Below are 26,190 nucleotides of genomic sequence, written 5' to 3' on the forward strand. Positions count from 1 at the left end.
ATTTTTGAGTAACCATAACAAGTTAGTATTGGAGATTAGACTTGTTTTGCCCGTTTGGAAATTTTTCAAATGTATTATGAAGATAGCTCGATTGAATTTTTTTTGCATAAGCGTGTATTATTGTTAGAACCAAAGCTGCAGCCTCATGTTTCTGTGAAAAATCTCCATATTAAATCAGGAAAAGAAAACAGCTATTTTGGGATCTGACTTGTTCAGTTGTAACCTTAGCTAAGATCATAACAAAAATCAAGATCTTAGCAAAATATCCAGTTATAAAATTTTGGACCTTAGAATTAGTGCAAGCAGTCCCAGACATGGACCCCACGAGCTAAAACTAACAATTAGTGCCAATATCTAGCAATCCAATACAGTCAAAGGCTCATAATACTCAAACTCCCAGTTTTGCACTCAAGATACTGTAATCACTTGCCTTGCTTGCATTTCTTATACCTCAAAGGTGAACAGAAATATTCTAGGCAGGAGTTGGGGAAAGTAATAAATGAAAGGATTTGTGTACTCCATGTGAACATCTAGAATTCAATTTATTTCATGTTGCTTTCAGAATGTAACTAATGTTTCAGTATCGTAGTTAGCAGGATAAATTCACTATACAGACTAGCAAAACCTCAAACTTAATTAGCTCCAACATTGGGAAGACATACAATTTTCACTTCAAATTTCACCACACTGTTGTATTTCAGTCAGAAAAAAATGGCTGGATTTGACACCTGACCCTTTCCCATCATTCCAGATTGACAATTGGCCAGTTACATCACTTATAGCAGCTACTGTCTTCCTAGGCAGACTCCACCACCTCACTCACAGTTCAATGTGTGCAGCTAATTCAACATGTAGGAGTAGTGCTGAAATGTCTCAACAGCCCCATTTCTACACAACTGAGAAAAGAAATCAAGGGGTACAAGGATAGGGCAGGAAAATGGTGTTGAAGTCCCAGATTGTCCTTAGTGAAGGGAATCTGCCATCTTTATCCAGACTGGCCTATATGTAATATCAGATCCACAGCAGTGTGGTTCACTCTAACCTGCCCTCTGAGCAGTAAATAATGGGCAATAAATACTGGCCTGCCCAGAAACTTTCACATCCCATAAGCTAATAAAAAAGATGAGCTATTATCTCATTCGATGGTAAAACATATTCAGAGTGTTGAATGGCCCACTCTTATTTCTTACATTCTTACAATATTGTGGAATCAGTATCCTCAGAGCATCCAAGTAAAATTTAACTTTGTACAAACTTAAAATGTAAATTAATTCATATTCCACTGGACCAACTTGTCCAAAGCCGTAAATTATGATACGCAGGTATGTTAATGATTTGGGTTCTGAGATAGGAGTTTGTGAGGAGAAAAGTGTCAAAAAAATTGATACAATTTGTAAGAAGAGAAGCCAAACTTCTTTGGCTTTTGTGGATCATACAATCATACCATCTTGCGTACTCAAAGGCTTTCTTTCAATGTCATTAAGTCAACATCATGCAATTTCCCACATTGCGCCAATCTAGAAGTGATGTCAACGTAAAGTGAGTTCAAGGAAGAGGTTTGCCAACACTCCAGAAAACTATAAATGCAGCCTTGTCACAACCCAAGAATAGAAAAAGATAAGACACTGTACAGTACATACCTCCTTCTAACTTTTGCATATGTAGGACCAACAAATTAGAAATGTTCTTGTATTCAGTAAATGACATATTTAGGGCAGGCTTGTGCACGTCAGGAACCTGCTGTTCCATCTCCACATTCTCACCAGCATTTCCAGCGTTGTTCTCCAGGCTAGTGTCAAACACACTACTGGCTGAAAAGAAAGAGCAGCAAGAAAGCCAGTAATGGTAGGCAAGATCTATTGAAACAATGACAACTGAAAATAATACACTTGCTCCTTTAAAGTTTCATCTTTCAATTTTAACCGTGACTGGTGTTTTATTTTGTTCCCCTCTCCTTTGCCCAAGATGTTTAATTAATTGGAACACCATTCAATGGATGACACAAGCCTTCCAGTTCATCAACTAAATTGCTTTTATGCTAATAACCTAAAATAACTGCTCAGCATTTACACACAAGTGTTGAGCAAGGCTGCAAGAATATTAATGGTGAGAATTATCTTTTAAGGCAACCACTCCTCCAAATCCCTTTCGCACAGAAACATTAAATAATGTCTCAATTACTACCCTCATCCAAACACAAGCAGCGACCAATTGAGTTCACAATTAAATTAACCACTTTCTGTTTTAATACAACTGTTTGTTTAGTTTAGTTCTGTTATAGGTTATAGCTAAGCAGGGATGATAGTTTCTATGTGTTTAACAGGTTTTACACATGTACTTTTACTTTCTGAAGGGGAGCACACATTTTAGAGGCAGTTAAAGCCAACAAAATCATACCAGTCGGTTCAATTTCTTCTTGATCAAAGTGGACGTCTGGAGTTTCCAACTGAATGATCGACTTGCTCAACAGTCTAAATGCTTCCTTAACATGCTTTGGCTGTACCTGCACACAGCACAAATTTGAACTGTTACTAGATAATCTAACCGATATCAATTAGAATCTATTTTGTGGACATCCAACTATGATAAAAGAAGTTACAAAATAAAAATAATAGGATGCATTAACAAATTTTAAAAACTCAACCAAATGTTCACTGTTCCAAGAAACTTTTACTCAGTATTGTACACAACACCTTCATCTACATCATTTGAACTCAATGCACATTATTCGAACACTCCTTGCATTGCATTTATTTGAGTGAAATATGCTTTGTGATATTTCACATACTATTGAATTCATAACATCGCTGACCAGGTTATTGAAACAATTCTTTATTTTAAAATCACCAGACTGCAGGCAAGTACTAAATGTGAAACTTACTTGGAGAGATTTCAACGCAAATAAGTCATTTGATGCAACCAGACCATGAGTTGTTTATTCTGCACATAACCTTTGCACCCACCTAATTGACATATCAATTTATTTCTCTTTCATTGTTTATAACTCTAAATCACTTATTGCTTTAAATCAAATTGTTCCATACACTCCAATGAAACCAGACATATCCCCAACCTCCAAATTTTTCTGTGCATTTCCACATACTGGGTAGCAGTCCAGTAATCATTTAAAGGGTACCTTTACATCAAAATAATCAACTCATAGTAAATGACACCCATTTTAAATAAAATCTAGCCATCTGGGTTTCATTAAAGTAATCATTTTCTGCTAAATGGTGCTCTTGAGAAGGTTTTTAAAATCTTAAACCATGCAGCTCAAGTGGCGAAGGAACACCATAGTACCATCCATGGCCTTTTCCACTGGATACAGCATCCTGATATTTCCCACCCACCCCCCAGTTCGCGACATGCTTTTTGGATATTGAGTGCAGGAAAGAATGTTGCCTAGGGATCCAGGAGCATTCTCCACCCTTCAATTAGCGTCTAAGGGTCTTTCATATCAATTTGAACTACCCATAACTTGTGGATAAAACCTCCATTTTAACATCTTCATGAAAAGAAGGCACTCAAGATGATGTTGCACCAAGGTATAAAACAAATTATCATTCTCGACATCTGTCAATTATATACTAATTTCTTTAATTGGAGTGGGTTTTGAATCAGTTTTCCAACTCTGAAGTAAGGTTACTATCAACTAATTGGGTCACACTTTTGCCTATACCTTTTAGAGAGCAATAATGTAAAAAATAATAGATAAAAGATGGTTATGTTTCAAATAGATTACTGTCCTGTTCAAAGCTATCACAAGATATATTTCCTTGGACACCTTCAAGGTCATGCTTGAATAAGCATAATTAGACATTTTGAATCTCATAGATTTAAGAATGGAATATGACACACTGTTCTACAATCACAGAAAAGTGAGCTGATATTTGGTAAAATTCAGCTTATGATAATTTTGTGAGGTGTCAGTGTTTCTCTCTGTGAGCCTTTATGAGATTGCACATGTAATTTTATGCTGCTCACCTTATTATGTATCACATCTATATGGCACTGCGGTCATGCCAGGAGTAGAGCTACTCATCACTGCTAAGACCTTTCAGAATTGCCACCATCAGCACCATGTGTAAAACCCAGTTGACAACTAAGTTAATCGCTACAGTCTAGGAACTGCCCTCCAGAGCTGCAGTACCAGATGGAATGTTTCAAAGACAGCTGACAGAAAACATGTAGGCACTCCAACTTGCTGACAGTTACCTGGAGAGCCAGATGGATATGGTGAAGAGAAACACTGTTCTCTTTCCTCTCGTCTGTTCTCGAGAGGCAACAACAACACCCCTCCCTGTCAACCTGGTTTGAAGTTGCCAACCAGGCAATATTAATGGTCAAGAGGAATCCACAACAATATTAACGATCCTCTGTGCTCCATAAAGTGAAGTGAGACCATCTTCTGGAACTTTTCTGATTGAAAGTATGAAGTGAGCAGTTCCTGCATCTTATCCAGATGACAGAAACTTGTATACTGTATGTGCGTGTGGCAACTATGTGAATCTTTACAGCCCAAGTATTATCACTTGTGCCTCACAGCCATTAGTAGGAATGATTTATAATGTTGAATGATGTGGCTACTTGCGGCCAGGGTTTTTAGCTGACACAGTAGGTGAATGCATAAGATCTACATAAATATGACAAATGGTGTCTTCTGACTGCACTGCAAAAACCTGTTTATATTATTATTTTGTGAAGGACCTCTTATCACACTAAAATGGATTCCCCTCCCTCGAAAGGATTAAAAAAGCTTACTGCACCCACTCCAGATGTGGTGGCAGTCAGTCACTCATTTTCCATTCAATTCCAAACCTGTGATTTCAATAAGGAGTGAAGTCAACATAGCTAGATAGTCGCAGGCTCTGTCTTAGACTAGGTAACACCCAAACATCAAGTTCCTTTCTCTCTGTATTGTATTCCCTAACAACCCAATTAGCCATAATCTCCTCCAAGTTCCCATACATAAAAATGCAGAGCAAGGTATGGAAGAGATACTGCAAGCATCAAATTAGCAGCAAAGTGAGTTAAAACAAAGGAAGCAAGCTAAGAATTAGAGATGAACCATTTCATTCCTCTTTGTCTAACGGGAGAATAGGAAATTGCAGATAAATAAGGGAAGGTTTAGGTATGGAGATTAAAATGCATACAAATGGGCCTCTCACTGCCCATTAACCAGATTCTCATTACAATGTAGAGACTTTTGGTGGAAAGTTGTACTTTTCTTCCCCAATATTGAGGATCACACATTTCTGATCTCGCCATATTTCCCAACTGACTCACCAGTGCCCATACAGGGTGTGGGAAATTGAGCCCAATGTCCTTCAAATTGATAATTATCTAAAAATCACTTTACAGGCTGTTCGCAAAAAAAATGTGACATGACCAATATCTTCCAGTTGTGCCTTGATCCTTCTGCCCCAACTGCAGCTCTTCAACTTGGGTACCAATTTTGTCTCGGGATTATAAACACGTTAACTTTTACTTTTGTTCACTTTTTCACAGTTCTTCTCTTCCCCACACCCATTATTAATTAGACATTTCTTTCTTCTCAATTTCACCTGGACGTGATTTGACTTTGAATTCAGCCCCGTTCTAATTCAGTTTCCTCAGTCCTTCCTCCTGATTTTTCAATCCTTAAATCTCATTGTGTAAGGAGATAGGCTCAGTCCCCAGCAAATTCCAGGCTCATAACTGTGAACGCAACAAAAAATTCTATGGTTCCTTTAATGAATTGTAATGAAATGTTCTGGGTCCTTCGTAGGAGCATTATAAAATAAAGCACGCGATCAAAGAGGTAAGTTTTGAGGAGGAAAAAGAAAGGAGTCTTAATTCATAAGACTTCAATACTTCAATGAATAAAATTTATGCAACTTGAAGGAACAAAATTTCCAGTGAATTATGAATATTAAAGATTTCAAAAATTTTGAAAAAGATGTGCACCACAGTTTCAGATTTTTTTTTGTTAAAAGGAAGGCAAAACAACAATTTGAAAAAGTCAAATGGCCAATCTTCATTTCTCACTATAATGTCTAGAATTCGGTTAATAATATTAAGATTTTGCATTGCCAACAGTTAACTTTGTTTTAAAGTTGAATGTCCCTGAAAGTCCACACGATATTTTATTCATATATAAAGAGCAAGAGGGTAACTAGAGAAAGGATTGGCCCACTTAAGGACAAAGAAGGAAAGTTATGCGCTGAGTCAGAGAAAATGGGTGACATTCTTAACGAGTACTTTGCATCGGTATTCACCAAGGAGAGGGACATGACAGATGTTGAGGTTAGGGATAGATGTTTGCTTACTCTAGGTCAAGTTGACATAAGGAAGGAGGAAGTGTTAGGTATCCTAAAAGACATTAAGGTGGACAAGTCCCCAGGTCCGGATGGGATCTATCCCAGGTTACTGAGGGAAGCGAGTGAGGAAATAGCCGGGGCCTAACAGACAGCTTCGCAGTGTCCTTAGACACGGGTGAGGTCCCGGAGGACTGGAGACTTGCTAATGTTGTCTCCTTGTTTAAAAAGGGCAGCAAGGATAATCCAGGTAGTTATCGACCAGTGAGCCTGACGTCAATGGTAGGGAAGCTACTGAAGAAGATACTGAGGGATAGGATCTATTCCAATTTGGAAGAAAATGGGCTTATCAGTGATAGGCAACATGGTTTTGTACAGGGAAGGTCATGTCTTACCAACTTAATAGAATTCTTTGAGGACATGACAAAGTTGATTGATGTGGGAAAGGCCGTAGATGTCATATACATGGACTTCAGTACGGCGTTTGATAAGGTTCCCCATGGCAGGCTGATGGAGAAAGTGAAGTCACATGGGGTCCAGGGTGTGCTAGCTAGATGGATAAAAAACTGGCTGGGCAACAGGAGACAGAGGGTAGTAGTAGAAGGGAGTTTCTCAAATTGGAGACCTGTGACCAGTGGTGTTCCACAGGGATCTGTGCTGGGACAACTGTTGATTGTGATATATGTAAACAATCTGGAGGAAAGTGTAGGTTGTCTGAGCAGCAAGTTTGCTGATGGCACTAAGATTGGTGGAGTAGCTGATAGTGAAGAGGACTGTCAGAGATTACAGCAGAATATAGATGGACTGGAGAGTTGGGCAGATAAATGGCAGATGGAGTTCAATCCGGGCAAATGCGAGGTGATGCATTTTGGAAGATCTAATTCAAGGGCGAACTATACAGTAAATGGGAAAGTCCTAGGGAAAATTGATGAACAGGGAGATCTGGGTGTTCAGGTCCATTGTTCCCTGAAGGTGACAACGCAGGTCAATAGGGTGGTTAAGAAGGCATATGGCATGCTTTCCTTCATTGTGTGGGGTATTGAGTACAAGAGTTGGCAGGTCATGTAGCAGTTGTATAGGACTTTGGTTCAGCCACATTTGGAATGCTGTGTGCAGTTCTGGTCGCCACATTACCAAAAGGGTGTGGATGCTTTGGAGAGGGTGCAGAGGACATTCACCAGGATGTTGCCTGGTATGGAGGGTGCTAGCTATGAAGAGAGGTTGAATAGATTAGAATTATTTTCATTAGAAAGACGGAGATTGAGCGTCTGATTGAGGTCTACAAAATCATGAGGGGTGTAGACAGGGTGGATAGCAAAAAGCTTTTTCCCAGAGTGGGGGACTCAATTACTAGGGGTTATGAGTTCAAAGTGAGAGGAGGAAAGTTTAAGGTAGATATGCGTGGAAAGTTCCTTATACAGAGGGTGGTGGGTGCCTGGAACGCATTGCCAGCCGAGGTGGTAGACGCAGACACGTTAGCGTCTTTTAAGATATATTTGGACAGTTAGACAGAGGATCTTAGATAATAAAATGTGAGGCTGGATGAACACAGCAGGCCAAGCAGCATCTCAGGAGCTTTTGTGCTCCTGAGATGCTGCTTGGCCTGCTGTGTTCATCCAGCCTCACATTTTATTATCTTGGAATCTCCAGCATCTGCAGTTCCCATTATCTCTAGACAGAGGGTCTTGATCGGCGCAGGCTTGGGGGGCCGAAGGGCCTGTTCCTGTGCTGTAGGTTTCTTTGTTTCTTTGATATATTCTCCAACTCTGCTCTATCAACTAGATATGAACTAATAAATTTCTTATGCATCACAGAAAAGTCAGTTAAATTGATGTTTATAAAATATTGATTGCATCTCCAACATTTCAGGGAAATTAGGAATTCTCAACAGGATACAAAAGAAGAAAGGGGGGAAAAACACTAAATACTTGGAAAATGATTCACATTAACTTTAAATCATTTTCTGGATACAGATCCTCACAATGTCAATGTCCCTGTCACTTTCCATAAAGGACTGCAGCAGTTCAAGTTGACAGCAGACCACTTTCACCAGGGCAATTTCCCCAGGTAATTAGACAATTAATGCCAGCCTAGCCAGCAGCACCCAGGTCCTATGAACAAATATTTCCAGAAGTATCAATTTTTAAGCTTAGCTACCCTTTATTTTCTTCCCCCTTCCCAAGCACTTTGAAATTGGAGTTCATAAGCATTTACTATTTGGTGTATAAAACACATTATCACCTCATCCATGCAATGTATACGAGCCATGGCCTCAGATAATCTAATCAAGCTCTCCAGTTGCCGAACGGTAATGCGCCAAGCTGATTTTGCAACTCCACAACCATCACGCTGTCTCAGGAGTTTGTATTGCTGAACAATGAATTCTTCAGCTTCTCTTGACATCTGTAACAAAATTAAAATTTAAAAGAAAGTTGAAGTGCATCCAGGACTTTGTTATTTGACTGGAAAATGGAATCTCAAAAGAAAAATAGGCAAGGTTTGTTTTGGATCCTAAAGGTGCAAACAATAGCAACATTGCATGCAACTCTGATTAGCCTATTTTCAATGCCAATTCCTCAGCATTCTTCTTCTTTTGATTCAAAAGATTCCATAAATTAACAAAGGGTGCAAGCAGAAAAGGCAACACGACGACAGCCCAACCTTAAAACTAGAGGCAAACTCCCCCAAATCAAATGGGTTTTCAACTTCTATCAACCACCATTTTAAGTGGTGCACATTGGAGGTCACCTTAATAGTGCTCACTTCTCGTGATGGATTGGTTGAGGCTTCAGAGTTGTTGGGCCCCCGACTGGGTTGCCAACATAAGCAGCTGACACACTGCTCTTAATGGACTCCGAACCTTGAGGTAACAAGTCAGATGACTGCTTCTAGTAAAAAGTCGTCAGCGAGTTTTGAGAAGATTTGTAGCTCAGGTTGAGGTTCTGGATGTGAGTTTGCTCGCTGAGCTGGAAGGTTAGTTTTTCAGACCATTCTAGGTAACATCATCAGTGAGCCTCCGACGAAGCGCTGGTGTTATGTCCCGCTTTCTATTTATCTTGTTAGGTTTCCTTGGGTAGGTGATGTCATTTCCAGCTCTTTTTCTCAGGGGATGGTAGATTGGCTCCAAATCAATGTGTTTGTTGATGGAATTCCGGTTGGAATGTCATGCTTCTAGGAATTCTCGTGCATGTCTCTGTTTGGCTTGTCCTAGGATGGATGTGTTGTCCTAATCAAAGTGGTGTCCTTCCTTATCTGTATGTAAGGATACGAGTGATAGTGGGTCATGTCGTTTTGTGGCTAGTTGATGTTCATGTATCCTGGTGGCTAGCTTTCTGCCAGTTTGTCCAATGTAGTGTTTGTCACAGTTCTTGCAAGCTGTTTTGTAGATGACGTTCGTTTTATTTGTTGTCTGTATAGGGTCTTTTAAGTTCATTAGCTGCTGTTTTAGTGTGTTGGTGGGTTTGTGGGCTACCCTGATGTCAAGGGGTCCGAGTAGTCTGGCAGTCATTTCGGAAATGTCTTTGATGTAGGGGAGAGTGGTTATGGTTTCTGAGCCCGTTTTGTCTGTTTGTTTGGGCTTGTTGCTGAGAAATCGGCGGACTGTGTTCATAGGGTGCCCATTCTTTTTGAATACGCTGTATAGGTGATTTTCCTCTGCTCTGCGTAGTTCCTTTGTGCAGCACAGACAAAACGGGCTCAGAAGCCATAACCACTCTCCCCTACATCAAAGACATTTCCGAAATGACTGCCAGACTACTCGGACCCCTTGGCATCAGGGTAGCCCACAAACTCACCAACACACTAAAACAGCAGCTAATGAACTTAAAAGACCCTATACAGACAACAAATAAAACGAACGTCATCTACAAAATACCTTGCAAGAACTGTGACAAACACTACATTGGACAAACTGGCAGGAAGCTAGCCACCAGGATACATGAACATCAACTAGCCACAAAACGACATGACCCACTATCACTCGTATCCTTACATACAGATAAGGAAGGACACCACTTTGATTGGGACAACACCTCCATCCTAGGACAAGCCAAACAGAGACATGCACGAGAATTCCTAGAAGCATGGCATTCCAACCGGAATTCCATCAACAAACACATTGACTTGGAGCCAATCTACCATCCCCTGAGAAAAAGAACAGGAAATGACATCACCAACCCAAGGAAACCTGACCAGTTAAATAGAAAGCGGGACATAACACCAGCGCTTCGTCGGAGGCTCACTGATGATGTTACCTAGAATGGTGACGAAACGTCTGAAAACTAACCTTCCAGCTCAGCGAGCAAACTCACATCCAAAAAGTCGTCAGGACTGCTGTGCTATGGACAAGTGCTGGCTCAGAACCAATTGTCTTGTTTAACATCAGGGACCCAAAGTCTGCGGTAAAATTCAGCCTTTAGTTTCTGTGCCTAGAGAAAGGAAACTGTGAAGGCTGCACGTTTTTATTTTTCTGCACTGGAAAATATAGATAAGTGACTAGTGTAAAAGCCAAGGATTGTTGAAGAAAGAGCTGTACTTTTTTAAAAAGCAAAGTATCTGATACACATTAAAAGTGCTCTTTATGCAACTGATGATGAGCACAGATGAGCTGGAGCCATGGGGCCAGTCAAGGAGCGAAATAAGGCTAGCAACATGTAGCTGATTGGTCTGTAGACTAGGGACCATTTAATGATGACAAAGGCCTTCTACCTGCCAATAATTATACGATTCACTCCCAGGTAGCTGAACAGCTTGGTGTTTGAAGTTTTAAGGAAGAAGCCAGATCTCTGGGAGGAAAGGAGCTTTTTTTCCCCTCTTTAGTTAAATGCATCTGAGGCCTGAGGATAACCAGTTTACTTTGCTTCATCATTTGCCGTAAACTGTGACTTTTGAGAATTATGTGCAAGTTTTGAAATTATGGTTATTGTCTTATTAAAGTCACTGCTTATAGTTCCCAGTTTTGTACTGTGAAAGTGATACTGATAAAAACCTCTTCTTAGTAAATTTTTAAAAAGCATGAAAAATGTGGATTTGGGAGTTGTTCCCCATTTCTAACAATTCTTATTTTCAGGAAATGGAATGAGATTGGAATCAAAAGAGGGAAACAAACTTAGCTGAGACTTCAAGCGTAGCATCTTTGCTGGTGCAGAAATCTAAACCCAGAATGTAAGAGGTGCAAAGTTTTAAGAAGAGGTTAAATGCTCATAAAGACAAGTTATGGTCAAGATGCCAAGTTATTTAAATAGCAGGCCCTTTAAACAAGTCTGCCTCAGAGACTCAGAAATAATCTGCGCTTACAGTTTCAATAACAGCTTACTGACTTCAACAAAGAGCACAGGAGGGCATACCAAAGCAGCACCTAGTCTAAATATGAGGCATTAATCTGGTGAAGCTACAAAGCAGGTGTACTTGCAGACCAAATAGCATAAGCAGCACATGATAACTTGGACTGAGTGGTTCCACGACTAAATGATTAAATCTAAGCTCTGCAGTCCTACCACATCTTGCTGTGAATGGCGACGGATAATTAAACAACTCCCTGGGAGGTGGCAGCTCCTTAAGTATCCAGCACAAATGCACAGAGAGGAGACTGAAGTATTCACAACAGTCTTCAGCCAAAAGTGCTGACTGGACAATCCATCACAGCTTCTTCCAGAGGTCCCCCAGAATCATAGATGCCAGGCTTCAGAAAATTTGATTCAGACCATATATTATCAAGAAATGGCTGAAGGCACTAGATAGGATAAAAGCTATGGATCCCACAATATTCTCGCAATAGTACCATAGTACTCCAAAACTAGGTGCACCTCTGTTCCAAAAGATATCCAGCAAACAATGTGAAAAATCACCCAGGTATTTCCTGTACACAAAAAGCAGGACAAATTCAAGCCAGCAAATTACAACCCATCCAGCCTACAGTCAATCATTGGCAACGCTCAATTAAATCATTAGATAAAAGCGATCATCAAACAGTGCTACCAAACAACAATACCTCACTCACTGATACTGAATTTGGATTCTGCCAGCACCACTCAGCTCCTGACCTCATTACTGCCTTAGTTCCAACACAGACAAAAGGGCCAAATTATAGATGAAGCAATAGTGACCACCCTTGGCATCACTGAGCCTTAACAAACTGGAGTTAAAAGGAATGGGGGGAGGCGGGGGTGGTGGTAGTAGTCCGATTAGGGAGATGCTTGACAGAAGCAAAGCTGTTTATGGTTGCTGGAGATCAGCTATCTTAGCTCCAAGACACTTTTAGGCAGGATTTCCGCAGGATAGTGCCCTAGATATTAACCACCTTCTGCAACTTCAGCAATGAAATTCCCTCCATCTGGAGGTCAAAAGTGGGCATGTTTGCAATTATAAAGCAGCAAATTACAAATCAGAATCAATTCCAAACAAGCCCACATATCATGAACTTAGTTGTATTGTTCTGATGCTAGTTGGAAAAATGTGGCAGCTACTTTACCTGTAAAAGACCAATAAGTTAAAGGGTTATATAGCATAATTTTGGTGGCGCTGGTTGAGAGCAAAAAAACTGGCCAGCAAAATAAAAAAAATTACTTTCTTCTAGTTACATAATTATGGTCTCTAGAACAGGCAAGTTGCATAATCTAATCTGAAAGGTTTTGTATAACTCGAGTGAGCATAATCACTAGTGTTACCAGTTGTGTTTAAATATTCAAAGCTTGGTTTGAGTACTTGTGTTCACTGCCCACTGCTTAAGTCAAACCCGTGGGCATAGTTGCAGAGGAACTGAAATTCAGCTACAAGCACAACAGCACATATTTTTTTAAAAATTCCTTATTCTCTCTCAATCTGGTGTGATATAATCTCAACAAATCTCAGAGGCACAAAACAATGTGCAGATTTGTTGATATACAGAAGTTTCTAAAAGTTTGGCACTGAGCCATTTACCAACTAATGGAGGTCAAAGATTTCGTGAAAATCAAATCCAATACAGAATTTTAATATAATATTCCTAATATGACATTTATAAAACAAAACTAACATGAATGCTTTTTTAAAAGGTTCAAAAGAGTTAGAATATACTACCTTTGATTGAAACTGCCGTGCAAACAGCAAATATCGGCGAATATCTTCTGGAGAATAAACCCTATGAACACATTCTTCATTTCTCGCCTGGCAATTGCATAATCTGTCACCTGAAAAACAACCTTTTGTCATCATCACAGCACATTTGTACAGCCAAACACACCGAGGAAACAGACAATTCAAACTTCAAATTATTTATTAAAATGCTGGTTAATATTTATATAGTTGAAACGTGTGGAAGTTGAATTTATTCTGTATTCCCGATTTTGGAAGTCTCTCACAAAAGCAAGATAAAGTACTGGAATGCTGAAATCTGAAATAAAAGCAAGAAAAATAATGCAAATCTTCAGTAGATCTAGCAGCATTGGCAAAGAGACTAAAGAAAGACAGAGTTCTGAAATTTACCATTTTTGAGCAAGATGCTTTATCGAGTCAAATTCATGTTGTCCAGTCTGCTTCCCATTCTTGGAAACATTTGTCATGCAATCTGCTGCTCTTCACCTTATTATAAAACATAGTACACACAACGTGTAGAGGCAATGCAGAGAACGAATGAACACTCAATAAATTTCAACAGGCTCGTAGAGTTGGAGAGTTTGGAATTCTAGCCTAAGTGAATAGCATACGGGGGCAGGAATTTCACTCGGTCCTGACATGCAATAGTGGCAAACGTCAGAATGATTGCTATAGATTCCATCTGGAGATCTGGGTCAAAATGTATTTGTTTAATTACCTCATTGCATTCATCCAACAAGATGAAGAATAGATCAAATCTGGACATGACTGGAGCACTAAAGTTCACATTCTGTTTGAGAGTCTTGGATCGCTCATATCTCCCACCTACAGGACTTGCTGCTGCAAGAATAGAAGCTCGAGCATTCAATGTAGCCTAGGAGATGGAACAAATTATTATGCAGCACACAAAGATTTATACTGTAGATTTGTTTCAAATAAATGGAAGTAGCTCATTACATTAATCATGGACACAGATTTGTAGTTAACTGGGGAAAGCTTTGAATCCAGGAAATAATCCTAACACATTAAACCAAATTCTTAAAACACATAATATAAAAATAGTACAGCAGCTTTCAGTGATCTACAAGTAATTTAATTGCTCATAAGATAACCAGATCAAGCTTTATTTCCGAAGAAACAGTACAATAGTAAAGATTGTAGAATTTAAAAATATTTTTCCTGGTGGAAGATTGCTATACATGTTTCTTCAGCTTGCTTGTTCACTCATGTTTCTACAGAGGGATTTGGGGTAGGATCAGTAGGGAGTAAAATGAGTTTTGGTTACTGTGATTGCGAATATGCAAATTAAAGTCTGAAGCTGGCTTTACAGCTAAATCAGGCCAAATTCTGGATATGAGTGTGTCAGGCAGGTAAGCATCAGAGCCTTGGGAAACCGAAACTAGATCTCGCCAAAGAGATTTGTGTATAATGGTCAATATCAAAGAGAGTGATGGCACTCTTGATCACAGTCTGCAAATCAGAATTAGACATGCACTATAGTGGAGAGCAAAATAAATCTTCACAGAGTTGAATAGCTTATTAATGTAAACAGTTCAAATCCAAAATAAGTAACGGTTACAGAACATTGAGTCATTAATCAAGACAATCCCTCAAATTTGGAAAATTCAATGTAGTTCACCTGACCCTCTGGTTGAAAATATTAGATATTCCCATGTTAGCCAAAGTATAAATTTGTGCAATTATACAATCATTTTTCATTGGTTTGTGACCTGGGATGCCTACTTACTATTGGAAATCGGAAACCTTTTTAAAAACAGTGTTTGCTTAGTATTCCACACTTAGTACTCCCTGCAAAGCAGCAGCTCTCATTTAACTGCTACAATAGTAACTAGCCCTCTAAAGGTATAAGAAGATTATCACACTACCGTTTAATGATCGCAGTGTTTTTGATCTTTGAAGGAATGAAAACTAAATTTCAAATTGAGGTGGGCAAGGGGATAATTGCCATCTAACGTCATGATTAGCTGCCTCATGGTCATTGGCCAAAAGGATTCAGACAACTGATTGACAGCAGTAAGCTACCTACACCTCCTTATCAAGGATCATTCTTCTTCAGATGGATGCTGGACCAAAAGAGGACAATGACAATCCCCAGGGATTAGTTCCCTCACACGTTTTGGCTAGACAGCAGAACATTGCTTTCACAATTTTAATGAGGCTGACCCATTCCATGCCAACAGGCTCTGGTAAACGTTCTGCAGGCATGGCTTCAATTCCCAGCATGACAGATGTCAAGCCAGTCCATTTCCACTGCTAATTATTCTAAAAACCTATCAGCTTTACAAGTGCCCTTTAGAGAAAGAAATCTGCTGACCTTACTTGATCTACCTCTGACTCAAGATCTATAGCAATGTGGCTGACTCTTGAATATTGCCTGGGAATTTAGGGATGGGGCAATAAGTGCTGATGCAGCCAGAGGCACCCACATTACAAATAAAAAAGGACAATGGCAGATCTTTGGTATAAAGTATACAAGCTATCACATGGGAGGCCAGCTGGGTGAAATAACAAAAGGCACAGCTGCAGGTTTCAATAGATTTGCTGAAACGGGGCCAGAGTTAGTTGGCAATAGGCAGTTTTAGTGACGGTGAACAGAAGTATATCTTGGACCCACCAACTGGAAGAACAATACCTCATATTCCCCCTCGGGAGCCAACAACCCAACGTCTTGAATATAGAATTCTCCAGTTTTAAAAAATTCTCCACCTCTGGCTTCATGCCGCATCTAAATATCACTCTCATCCCCACCTCCTTGACCTGACACAACCTGTCCTTTTTGTTCCCCAGCTGTCCGCCCCACCCTCCCCACCGACCAATTCCCCCTACCCACTACTGCATCCACCTATCACCACCCAACTTACCTTCCCCCAGCCCCAGCCTTCCTCCTTCTATTTAGTTCCCAGCTCTCTTGCCCTTCCCCAACTCTGAAGAAGGGACCTGATCCAAAACATCAGCTTTCCTACTCCTCTGATGCTGCCTGGCCTGCTGTGTTCCTCCAGCACCACACTGTGTTAGACTTGGGGTCACCGATTTTGGAAACAAACTCCAGCTGAGCCTTTAGTCTGTTGCAGGGAAAGGGATGGAGTTAGAATATGATGTTTATAGTGAGACCAAAGATAATAGCTTCAGAGTCTTCCAACTATTTAACATTAAAAGATTTAGGACAAATAAAAGATGTCACAAGAGAGAAAGTCGAAAGTTATCAATCCAAATGTCATCTCCACACAGTCATCGACAGAACAGCATTATGACCAGACTCTCAAGTCCTTAAGTGCTGAGAAATAAGTTTAACTTTTCACGACAAGCATGAACTTTCTTGATTTCAGCACCAAGTTGCAATTTTTCATTCACTTTTACATTGTTTAATAAATAAAATTAGTTTACAAAAGGCTTCAACATTTTGGGTGAGAGTGATTTTTCTACTCCCTTGTGTTGAAAGTCTTTTTTGGCTCCCACAAGATACATTTATTACAGCATATTATTCCCACCTTCACACCAGCTTTCATAATTGAAATAGTTTGCTGCTCCATAGCTTCATGAATTGCCACTTGATCTTTCATATCCATTTTATCAAATTCATCAATGCAACACACTCCCTGCATAAAACAAATAGTGAGAAATTTGAGTGCGCTCAGGACTCTTTTGTAATGACTTTTTCTTCTGGTAAAAATACAACGTGTTAGTTGTAGATATAAGAAAACTTGAGGTCAAATTTTCAAGAAGTACTTACCTCCACGAGCCCTGGCAAGTTTGCTCATGCAATTGTACACTGCTCACCCTGTTCTTGCACCCCACCTCCATTTTTGTGCTCTCTTCTGATCCACAGCCTTCTTAGCACATGTTAAGGCAGGGACTTGCATCATTCACACTGCTGATGCCATATTTGAAGTCCAGACTATCTCACATGCAGCAAGCTGCAAAATGCCTTTTACTGTTCACGTAGCTAAACAGTTGTAAAACAACGTTTGACAGAGGCAAATGGCACCCTTAGTTTGCTGGTGGGAACCTGCAGGTCCTGATGGTTGGGGTAGTGTCGAGGGCTAACCTCTTTCATCTAGGTCACCAGAGGAGACTAACAGCACCAGACCCTGCCAACATGGGCCAAAGTTGTCATGCAGTTGATGCTATTTCCAACATCTGGAGAAATGCATAGCAAGTCAACAAGGTCAAAGCCTTCTGCATTCTGCAAAGTGTTGTTTCTCTGCTACCTCACTCTCTAACTCTGCCATTGCACCCACCTCCACCTAACCCACTAAAGTTAAAGTTAATTTTCTCCAATTCTGTTGCATGCAGCATCTTCCCTCAATGGCTTTCACCTCACATACCCCATTCCCCCAAATATAAACCCCATTCTGCCATCAGAACATTCACCAGGTTTCCAATAGCTGTATTCATACCAATAGCTGTGCCACCCACTTGTGTCACATTGAATCTTTGCCCTTCACTGCCTCTTGAGAACACATGAGAAAGAGAGAGAGCACGAGAGAAAGAGAGGGCAAATGCCAGTCATTTGTCTTCTCACTCTATATGAGAAGGGGACATCAAACTCATGGAGCAGAATGGAGACTGCTCATGCACAGAGGCCAAGAATTCTATGTGCTAGAATTCTCAAAAAATGCCAAGAGCTTAATTTTACCAATAATCTGCAAAGTGCAAATTTCAGGAAATAGTAAACAGCACTAGAAAATTTTCAGCAATATCCTATGCTGGAAAAACTTCTAACTATTGAGAATATTTTTCTTTGCTGTTGTTCAAAAAATGTCAAGAATCATACAAAATAAATGCCACAATTGCTCTGGGAACAAACCTGAACCATTCACATTTGCAATGACAAATTTACGGGCAATGACTAAGCACTGCACCCAGCTCAGACCTATTGAAACTAGGTATTGATTAAGTCCTATCTGATTTGTTGCATCTGGCACTGTACCTCTCAGTCATGCTAAAAGTGCAGGTGATGTTCCTCCTAATAAATTGGGGCTCCTGCCTTTGGAGAAGAAACAGATTTACAATCAATGATGACTTCACCCAAATCAGATCCATCAGAAAAGGTCTACCATCATCCTCAATACAGTGAGGCATGGAAACCTCTGACAAGGAGGGCTAAGGGGTGCCCTTACATGCATCTTGGACATGTTTGAACTTATTCCAGATTTACACAGTACAAGTTTTTGAATTTCTAAAAGGCATTTGATAATGTACTGCATGTTAGTCTACTTACAATAAAAGGCAATGATGTTGGAGGTAATATATCAGTGCGGATAGAGAATTGGCTAACAAATAGGTGATGGAGATTTGAGTTAAAGGCAGCATCTTCAGGATGACAACCTGTAATTAATGGAGTGGCACAGGGATCATATCTGAGGCCATAATAGTTTACAATATATTAATTTAAATAGTAAAGCCACCATAATCTTACCAGAGCACAGAACTGCCTCTCAGAGAGAGATGACTGGTGGCAGTTTAACCAGAGGGTCATCACACCTAAAGTGAGAGCAGAAGTCGAGAAGGAAAGTCTTTTGTGATAACCTCAGCCGGTTACTGGGAACTGAACCCACACTGTTAGCATCACTCTGCATCACAAGCCAACTGTCTAGCAAAGTGAACCACGGACTTGTTGAGGAATATGAATGAACTATAGCCAAGTTTTTAAGATGACACAGAAATAGGTAAGAAAGCAAGAAATGAGTATGGTACATATGCTTCAGAATGTTACAATCCCAGCCAATATTATCACTGGACAAGTCAGAACTCAGAGAGGAACCTGACTTGACAGATCAATTTTCGATTTGGTTTGATTTTGGCAAGGTAGTAGCTTGCTCAAATAGAAGCATTTCTATGTAGCAGATTTTACTTTATCAATAAGAATGGAAGTTTATTAATGAAAACATGAAATTACAAAAAATCAAATCATCTGTTCACAATATAAATTCAAAGATTTTTAAACACAGTACAAGTCTAAGCCCTACACAAGCCTTTATAAATTGAAAGGCATTGGAACAGCATTTGTATAGTGCCCAAACACCACTCATACAATGCTCACACCAAACCCACCTTGGTCGGTTTAAGCAAATTGAGCCTACATTTTTAGACTCATTGAAATACAGATAGCTATCGGAAGAAACTATGATAACCTGCTTAAATGCATATAGCTTTAATGTAACCTTGTCAGAGTTTTACCCTAACACTTCCAGGCAGGGACGAACTGACTCTTCATGAAACATAACTCATTTCACTATATATACCATTCCATTCTCAGGGCCATTGCACGGTACAGCAATCCTTTACAAAGGACTTCATAAGACTGCTCTGAACAAAAACGAAAAAAAAAACAAGAAAAACCCTCTTTCTAAACTGCTAGCTTAAAAAAACCCTTCTGATGTTTTAAACTGGCGTTTCTTGTTTAGTGTATGTACCGCATAGATTACATCACATATGAGCTATGGGCATGAAAATGTAATGTTGTGCATTTTTGTTGTAAAAGTCTTTTTATATATAATGAGTCTGGGGAAGGATGTGTAGATAGTTTGGGTCATGTTGAGATCAAAAGGGAGGAGGTATTGAGGATCTTGAAAAATAATAAGGTAGACAAGTCCCTAGGGCCTGATGGGATATAACCCAGAATAATGAGAGAGGCAAGGGAGGAAATTGTTGGGGCCTTGAAGGATATCTGGCTACAGGGTAGGTCCCAGAGGATTGGAGAATAGCCAATGTTTTTTGCTTTGTTTAAGAAGGGTGGCTGGATAATCCAGCCATTTAGAAGCAGTGAGCTTTATATCAGTGGTAGGGAAATTATTGGAGTGGATTTTGCGAGACAGGATTTGCTCCCATTTAGAAATAATTAGCAAGAAGCATATTAGCATATTAGCAAGAAGCAACATCGTTTTGTGAAGGGGAGGTCATGTCTCACTAGCTTGGTTGAGTTTTTTGAGGAAGTAAAGAAGATGGTCGGTATGGGTAGAGCAGTGGATGTAGTCTACATGGACTTCAGCATTGGACAAGGTCCCACATGGCCTTGGACAAGGTCCCTCATGGCAGGCTGACACAGAAGGTAAAGTCGCATGAGATCAGAGGTGAACTTGCAAGATGGATTAAAAAAACTGGCTTGGTCATAGAAGATAGAGGGTAACAGTGGAAGGGCGCATTTCTGAATGGAGGGCTGTGGCTAATGGTGTTCCTCAGAGATCAGTGTTGGAACCTTTGCTGTTGGTAATATATATAAATGATTTGTAGGGAAATGTAACTGGTCTGATTAGTAAGGTTGCAAATACACAAATTTGGTGGAATTGCGGATAGCGATCAGGACCCTCAAAGGATACAGCAGGATATAGATTGGTTGGTGACTCTGGCGTAGAGATTGCAGATGGAGTTTAATCCAAAAAAATGTGAGGTAATGTGTTTCAGAAGGTCTAATCTACAGGGAAAATATACATTAAATGGCAGAACCCTTAAGAGTACTGACGGGGAGAGGGATCTGAGTGTACAGGTACACAGGTCACTGAGAAAGGAGCCATGCGGATGAAGAAGGTAAAAAAAAGGCAAATTCTTCGCCCAGGGCATTGAGTTAAAAATTGGCAAGTAATGTTGCAACTTGATAGAATCTTAGTTAGGCCACATTCAGAATATTATGTTCAATTCTGGTCACCACACAACCAAAAGGATGTGGTGGCTCTGGCCAGGGTACCGAAAAGATTTACCAGGATGTTGCCTGGTATGGAGGGCATTAGCTATGAGGAGAGGGCGGAGAAACTTGGGTTATTCTCAGTGGAACGACGGAGATTGAGGGGCGGCCTGGTAGGGGGCTACAAGATTATGAAAGGCATGGACAGTGTGGACAGTCAGAAGCTTTTTCCCAGGGTGGAAGAGTCGTTTACTAGCAGGCATAGGTTTAAGGTGCGAGAGACAAGGTTTAAAGGTAATGTATGAGGCAAGTTTCTTTTCAAAAAACACAGATGGTGGTGGGTGCCAGGAACTCGCTGCCAAGGGAGGTAGTGGAAGCAGATACTATAACAACTTTTAAAGGGAATCTTGAAAAATACATAAAAAGGATGGGAATAGAGGGATATGGTGCCCAGAAGGTTAGGGGATTTTAGTTGTGATAAGTAGCATATTGGTACAGGTTTGGAGGGCTGAAGACCCGGTTCCTGGGCTGTAATTTTCTTTATTCTTTGTACTTTGTTCTATTTTGGAAGGAAAACTAGAGGAGTTGAGTAGAGAATAACTGCAGAAAAGCTACAGCAGGAAGGGATTTAGGAGTGATAATGGGAACTGCAGATGCTGGAGAATCCAAGATAACAAAGTGTGAAGCTGGATGAACACAGCAGGCCAAGCAGCATCTCAGGAGCACAAAAGCTGATGTTTCGGGCCTAGACCCTTCATCAGAGAGGGGTCTAGGCCCGAAATGGCAGCTTTTGTGCTCCTGAGATGCTGCTTGGCCTGCTGTGTTCATCCAGCTTCACACTTTGTTATCAGGGATTTAGGAGTCATTGTTTATGAATCACAAAAAGCAAGTATATAAGTTCAGCCGTATTGCAATGGCAAATGGAAGGTTGATTTTTATTCAAATAAAAATGGATTATAAAAACCAGGAGGTCTTGCTAAAAATATCCAAAGGTACAAGTTAGACCAGAACTGGAACACTTAACAGTTTTGATCCTTTTATCTAAGGAAAGATATACAAATCATTCGATACAGACTGGAGAAGGTTCACTAAACTGATCCCAGGTACGGAGGGATTTTCTTATGAGGACAGATGGACTTGTCGGAACTGTACTCACACAAAATTTATCAGAATGAGAGTTGACCTGAGTGAAATGAAATGATTCTTAGGCAGCTTGCCAGTGTGGTTACTTGCAGATGGTTGCCTCTTATGGAAGAGTCCAGGACCAGAGGGTATAAATTTCAGAGTAAGGGGTTGCACATGTACGACAGGAATGATCAGCAATTCTTCTCAGAGGATATCAGATATCAGATTTGTTATCCATACCCAGGATCAACTTAGTGAACCTTCCCCAGACTGTGTCCAATGATAGTATATCTTACCTTAGATAAAAGGGATCAAAACTGTTCCGGGTTCCAGTTCTAGTCCAACTTGTACCTTTGCATATTTTTAGCAAAAATGTTTTTATAATCCATTCCCTTTTTGTTTCTGAAGAAGGGTCTAAACCCAAAACATCAGCTTTCCCGCTCCTCTGATGCTGCTTGGCCTTCTGTGTTCATCCAGCTCTACACTTTGTTATCTCGGATTCTCCAGCATCTACAGTTCCTACTATCTCATAATGGTAATTAGTTGCTTCTTTGAAATTATTCACAATATTAAGAAATAGGCTCTAGTTAAAGATTCTTCAGATAATCACAGAGATAGATTTCAACAGAATTATAAATACATATAGATAACAAAGATCACTAAAAACATTAGCGAAAAGATTCAAATTTAGATGTAAAGTTAAACAAGTCTTAGATACCTTTCAATAAAGGAATGCCTTGTGGGCCCTGTAAGAAACAAATTGCTCACAGCTCATTGGTTAAGTAATACTAACACTAGTGGTAGACATAAAAAAACCTTTACATATAACTAACTTTAAAATAGAATTAATAGTGTGATTCTTATAGTAGTTAGTAAGAACCAACTCACTTCTGTATCTTTTATAATTAGGACAGTGGGAAATACGAGTAACAGAATTTGATATGGAGAGCATATGAATACTATGAATAAGAGAATTCAAGCAATCCTTAAAGATAAGCAAGTCTGGGACATGTCCAAAGCCAGTAACTTTGGGATACGAATTAATATCATGCACTGAAAACCTGGGTGATTGCAATGTCTGTTAAACTTAATGAGATCATTTGGACCCTGGGGTTGTCCATAGAAATGTCCATCAGTGAATAGGTATTTCATAGAGTTGGAAGCATAGAAGTAGTGGGAGGGCACAGTGGCCACATTGTATGTGATTACTGTAACACAAAATTGATAAAAATACTGAATGTCACTGTGAAAATCAGAATGTCATTGACTTCTCTTCCGATCTGAAGGAAAGATTAAGGGGATAACTGCATTAAGGCCAGATTCCGGGAGAGTGGACTTGGAAGTTTAGAACATTTTAGACTTGCATATGAATGTTTTAATTGTTGACATATGCACTAATTCCAGTGTTAAACTGTAACCAGTAGCAAATATTCTGGCCTGGATCAGATTGTAAAGTCCTTTTATCACTAGCTAGTGATAATAGCTGCTTCATGCACAGTACAGGAGTCAGTATGAAAACAAATAAAATTATGACACCCTTAGTACTATAGTGTTGACCAGCTAGTCTTTGAAGGGAGATAGTAGGAACCGTAGATGCTGGAGAATCTGAGATAACAAGGTGTAGAGCTGGATGAACACAGCAGGCCAAGCAGCATCAGAGGAGCAGGAAGGCTGACATTTTGAGGCCTCTGATGCTGCTTGGCCTGCTGTGTTCATCCAGCTCTACACCTTGTTATCTCAGTCTTTGAAGGGGCTTCTTTCTCAGAACCATCAGTCAATGACATGGGGACACAGAGTCCAGTAAATTAGTCAGCAACAGGATCTTTATAATTACTGAAACCTCTTTACTATTTGACTTGAACATCAGAGACATAACAGGAAGGTATAAAAGAGTAGAAATTTACACACATTATCAGCCAACATCAAAGCACCAGCCTTGATTACAAATCCATATGACTCTTTATCCTTTACTACAGCCGCAGTTAAACCAGCAGCGCTGCTGGCTTTCCCACTAGTATAGACAGCACGAGGGCTGAACTCTTCCACGTGTCTGAAACACAAAAAACAAAATTCTACCAATTGTTGTTATACAATGTTAAACATCCAACCACTTGGCACACAAGTCACAATGAGATACAACCCTACTGATCAAAATACTTGAAGGAGATGGCTTAAGAATATATAGTATTACAAATGGGAATAAATGCGTTTTTACTATTACCCTTCAAGCACAGAAAACAACACTGTTTCCCAACAGGCCATCCTAGATAAGGTGAAATGATATTCAGTTACAATCGCAACCATTTAAATCCTTTTGTTGATTCGGCATGTTGAATTCAGAGCTTGTCCATATTACCATGTCAGCTTTTGGATATTTTATACAAAGTCAACTTGCCAATGTAGACAGTATTTCAATGATATGCAAGGAAAAATGATTATCTAATGAAGGGAATGTAAGGAAGGGTTCACAAAAGATTATGAATTAAAATAAATACATTTTGAGAAGAGTCTTAAAAGGAACAAGCAAAGCCATGGGGAGACTAAAATACAAACATGCAAAGATTAAATGAGGTATTGGAACAGAAGGACGATAACAAATAACAATGCAGATTTGTTTTGGGGGGGTGGGCGTTAAGACCATAAGACCATAAGACGTAGGAGTGGAAGTAAAGCCATTCGGCCCATCAAGTCCACTCCGCCATTTAAATCATGGCTGATGGGCATTTCAACTCCACTTCCCTGCACTCTCCCCGTAGCCCTGGATTCTTTCTGAGATCAAGAATTTGTCGATCTCTGCCTTGAAGGCATCCAACGTCCCGGCCTCCACTGCACTCCATGGCAATGAATTCCACAAGCCCCCCACTCTCTGGCTGAAGAAATGTCGTCTCATTTCAGTTTTAAATTTACCCCCTCTAATTTTAAGGCTGTGCCCATGGGTCCTAATCTCCCCGCCTAACGGAAACAACTTCGTGGGGGCAGGGGAAGGCCATGGGCATATTCTTTATCCCATTTTCCTTGGAAAGGGAATCCGTATTCCCAGAACTTTAGCTTTGCAAATGTCCTGTGGATTTAAATCCAGAATCTTAAATTAGTTCAGCCACCTCTACCATCCAGGTTGAGAGGTGCTGACCAACGAGAGTAGGCCTACAGTGCAAGGCCTCAGCCACAGGGACAGAGGTTACCAGAAGACATCAAAAGTGGATAGAGAGAGATAAATGAAGAGGGCACTGGAGTCAGCTCACAGGTAGAGCAGATGGGATGGGATTATGAAGGAGAGTACACTAACGGACCAGAAAGGTTAGACTTCCACTGGAAAAGCACTGTCTATCTAAAGGATTGGAAAACCCACCTAGCCTGGGTCACATCTGATACCACAAAAATTGAGAGATGCAGCCACGTTAAAATATTTAATTCTGAACCCTCTTCTGGACAGCAGATTAAATTGCTTATGGGGAAAGCTGTGCTGTGTTAAAATGGGAAATGAACTCATTGAAGACATTGTAATCATAGACCCCAAATTTGTTTTAAACTTACCTTCACATGCCTGTCCTGAGGAGGTTAAAATATTTTAATTTGTATTTGCCACAGGCTGCTTGGAGCAAACACACTTGTTCCACTGGAGTGCCATGTTCCTCACTCATACACAATGAATCTGTCAAGCATCAAACACCCTTTCATTTGTTAATTGTGTATTTTTCTTCATTGCTTAGTTTTGATATCTTTTAATTTTAAAAATTTCCTTGTTACTACAATTAGACAAGTTTTGTTAAGTTGAAGCAGAGAAGCCATTGTGGCCATCATACCTTAACAGACACTCAAAAGCCATAGATTTACTCCCTTTCTGCTCTTTGTTGCAAGCGTTGATTCACCTGCACTTTTATCAAAATTGGGCTCATGTAAATAGCAGTCACCAAAATCCCAGAGGACTATAGGGCTCCCCTTATTGGTGAGAGATGATTGGTACGGAAATTAACGCGAGTGTCATCACGCTTCAAGCAGGGGGCAAGGGTGAGAAGATGGCACCTTCATGGTAATTTCAGCTGGTTCAAGAATGCT

General features: G+C 40.0%; 1 protein-coding gene across 1 annotated transcript in view; it reads right to left on the reverse strand.

The window, feature by feature from the left end:
- The window catches only part of LOC125462801 (maternal DNA replication licensing factor mcm6-like), a 63,824-nt gene that overhangs the window by 11,685 nt on the left and 25,949 nt on the right, over positions 1-26,190 (reverse strand). Inside the window, 8 exon segments of the mRNA XM_059641122.1 lie at positions 1,641-1,811; positions 2,398-2,503; positions 8,538-8,699; positions 13,353-13,438; positions 13,441-13,462; positions 14,086-14,241; positions 16,877-16,984; positions 24,043-24,184. Of these exon segments, the coding sequence (XP_059497105.1) occupies positions 1,641-1,811; positions 2,398-2,503; positions 8,538-8,699; positions 13,353-13,438; positions 13,441-13,462; positions 14,086-14,241; positions 16,877-16,984; positions 24,043-24,184 (953 nt within the window).

Source organism: Stegostoma tigrinum, chromosome 2 (genome assembly GCF_030684315.1).
Source record: "Stegostoma tigrinum isolate sSteTig4 chromosome 2, sSteTig4.hap1, whole genome shotgun sequence".
NCBI lineage: Eukaryota > Metazoa > Chordata > Chondrichthyes > Orectolobiformes > Stegostomatidae > Stegostoma > Stegostoma tigrinum.